General features: G+C 38.4%; 1 protein-coding gene across 1 annotated transcript in view; it reads right to left on the reverse strand.

Annotated features, from left to right (window-relative positions):
- Positions 1–295: 295 nt before the first annotated feature.
- Positions 296–2,098, reverse strand: part of LOC117110145 — a 5,124-nt gene continuing 3,321 nt past the window's right edge. Inside the window, exons 2-4 of the mRNA XM_033252755.1 lie at positions 1,792–1,926; positions 1,184–1,326; positions 296–540 (exon numbers count right to left, since the gene is read on the reverse strand). Coding sequence (XP_033108646.1) covers positions 388–540; positions 1,184–1,326; positions 1,792–1,926 — 431 coding nt within the window. The 3' untranslated portion in view covers positions 296–387. The remainder of the gene's footprint in view (positions 541–1,183; positions 1,327–1,791; positions 1,927–2,098) is intronic.

Raw genomic sequence — 2,098 nt, forward strand, 5'->3', positions numbered from 1 at the left:
GATTTTGGTGTGTTCTTTAATCAGTGGTGAATCCAGTGGGGACACGGGGGAACATACTCCCACCCACGTTTTGCTACTAAATTTTAAAAAAAATTAAAATGCAAATCAATGTTATGTGCTACTCACTTATGGTACTTATTCTGAAACTGTTGTGCCCCACCTCATTCCCCCCCCCCCCCCCACCGTTTGAAATATTCTGGATCCCTGCTACAACCTGCTTGTTATTCAATTACATCGGAATCTGTAATATAATAGTACTGAGAGCATGGACTGTAATAAATTAATAGGTCCATACTGAGAGTTTAATTAATATTTAATATCATTTAAGGCACTCATTTATTAGTATATTTTCATTAATTATATGCAATTCTACTATCATCGTATACGTTAAAGTTCGTCTTTATTTCCATTTGCCTTCGTTGCCCTGTCAGTTTTTGTTTTCTTGTCCGAGGTTTTCTTTTTCTTCTTTTTCTCTGTATTATCTTCTTCATTTTCTTTTTCTTTCTTCTTTTCTTTATTGGCTGGCACCTTTCTTGCCTTCTGTGAAATAAACGATTTCATATTTTAGTCATCAATTGTTCTTGGTTCTTTAGGGAACCCTAAAAACATCAGACTTGCGGCCTGCAACCCAGTGGTGGGCGCCATGATTTGCCCAAAGAGGTTTCCGTTTTTCTCCCGACGAATTGTGGTTTTCTCCCTGACCCCGGCCCCAGCGCTGGTGCCACCCCTGCTACAACCTGATTTAATTATGATCCAAATTTTTAAAAATTATACACCTTATAACAAAACCGGACACTCACTGTGCCCGACGGTCGTCGGCTGCGGCCGAGGCGATTAGAGAACGCAACGCTACGACACAACGGATCGTTTTTAATGACGATCGCTAAGACTGACGCCAAAAATCATCGGATGGCGTCGCATCGTCAGTGCTCACATAGGAAGGAGTTGAATTCGTTATACGAGGGTCATAACTCAATGCGTACTCAATGTTATCAACTCACAATGAGAGGGCAGTATAATACGATGTAATGCTAAGCTCTGTCCACAATATCAAATTTTCTTTGACAAAAAATTGTTGTATGCCCATATATAGTCATGATGTGCCTATATATGGTCATAAAGTGATATCATTATGCATTTAGGCAGAGCACATTTGATAGTCTGGACAGCGCTTTACACTTACCGGTCCCTTGTATTTATTGATGCGGAAGTTCGATCTATCTACTCCAACACAGGCATCAGTGACTTCAAAGCAAAGTTCTAGTTCTTGTTCTTCGGCATCGATATCCTTAGATAACACTGCTAAAAGCTCTTCCTTGTAGTCACCTAATGGAAAATGATTATTATTCCAAAAATTGTAGATTTTGCAATATGAATTGAAGTTACAAAATATTTCTTAAAGGTTTGCAGAGAGAGTAGCCTATCATTAACAAAATTATGAAACTAAGTGGTTTTACCTTACAAATTTGCCGACAAGGAGTCCGACATGTCCGACGGGAGGTGGTGGGGGGGAGGGGCGGACGAAGCCTTGGTCTCGTAGGGTTCACACTTTTTTTATGGAAAGGTACTCTGCTAGACAGGTACATTTTGATGGATCCCAGATCAGCCCCCCACTGTGGTTTGGGGGCTGGCTTAGAGTTCTTCTTCCCTTGTTTTTCCAATTACATATTCTGTTCACTTGTTTCATCGCTTATACAACCATAGAGTTTTACTCAGTTATAAATACATAATCTTTAACCCCGTCTTTAACTTTGCCCTTTAACATTTATAATATTAACAGAGTGAACTTACTCGTCCAGTAATCACAGACTTTCTTCATATTTGGTGGACTGAACTCATATGAACGAAGGTTCTCAAATGTACACACATTTGTTATGACATTTTTTGCCTTCTTTCTACTTCCCTGACCAATTATTTTATTTGCCTCTGAAAATAAGAAAAACAACAGCCAAGTGAATTGAAGAATTTCAAATGTATAATGCATTTGGGTACCATGTATGTCTTGATAATATAAAACAATATTTAAAAGTCCCAGTGGAGGCTAAGTTTTTCTTTCTTTGTCAGATTCATGTTTCGTTTCAATTTTAACAATATATAT

Source organism: Anneissia japonica, unplaced genomic scaffold, assembly GCF_011630105.1.
Source record: "Anneissia japonica isolate Jap-2015-1 unplaced genomic scaffold, ASM1163010v1 scaffold288226_len153066_cov224, whole genome shotgun sequence".
Classification (NCBI taxonomy): domain Eukaryota; kingdom Metazoa; phylum Echinodermata; class Crinoidea; order Comatulida; family Comatulidae; genus Anneissia; species Anneissia japonica.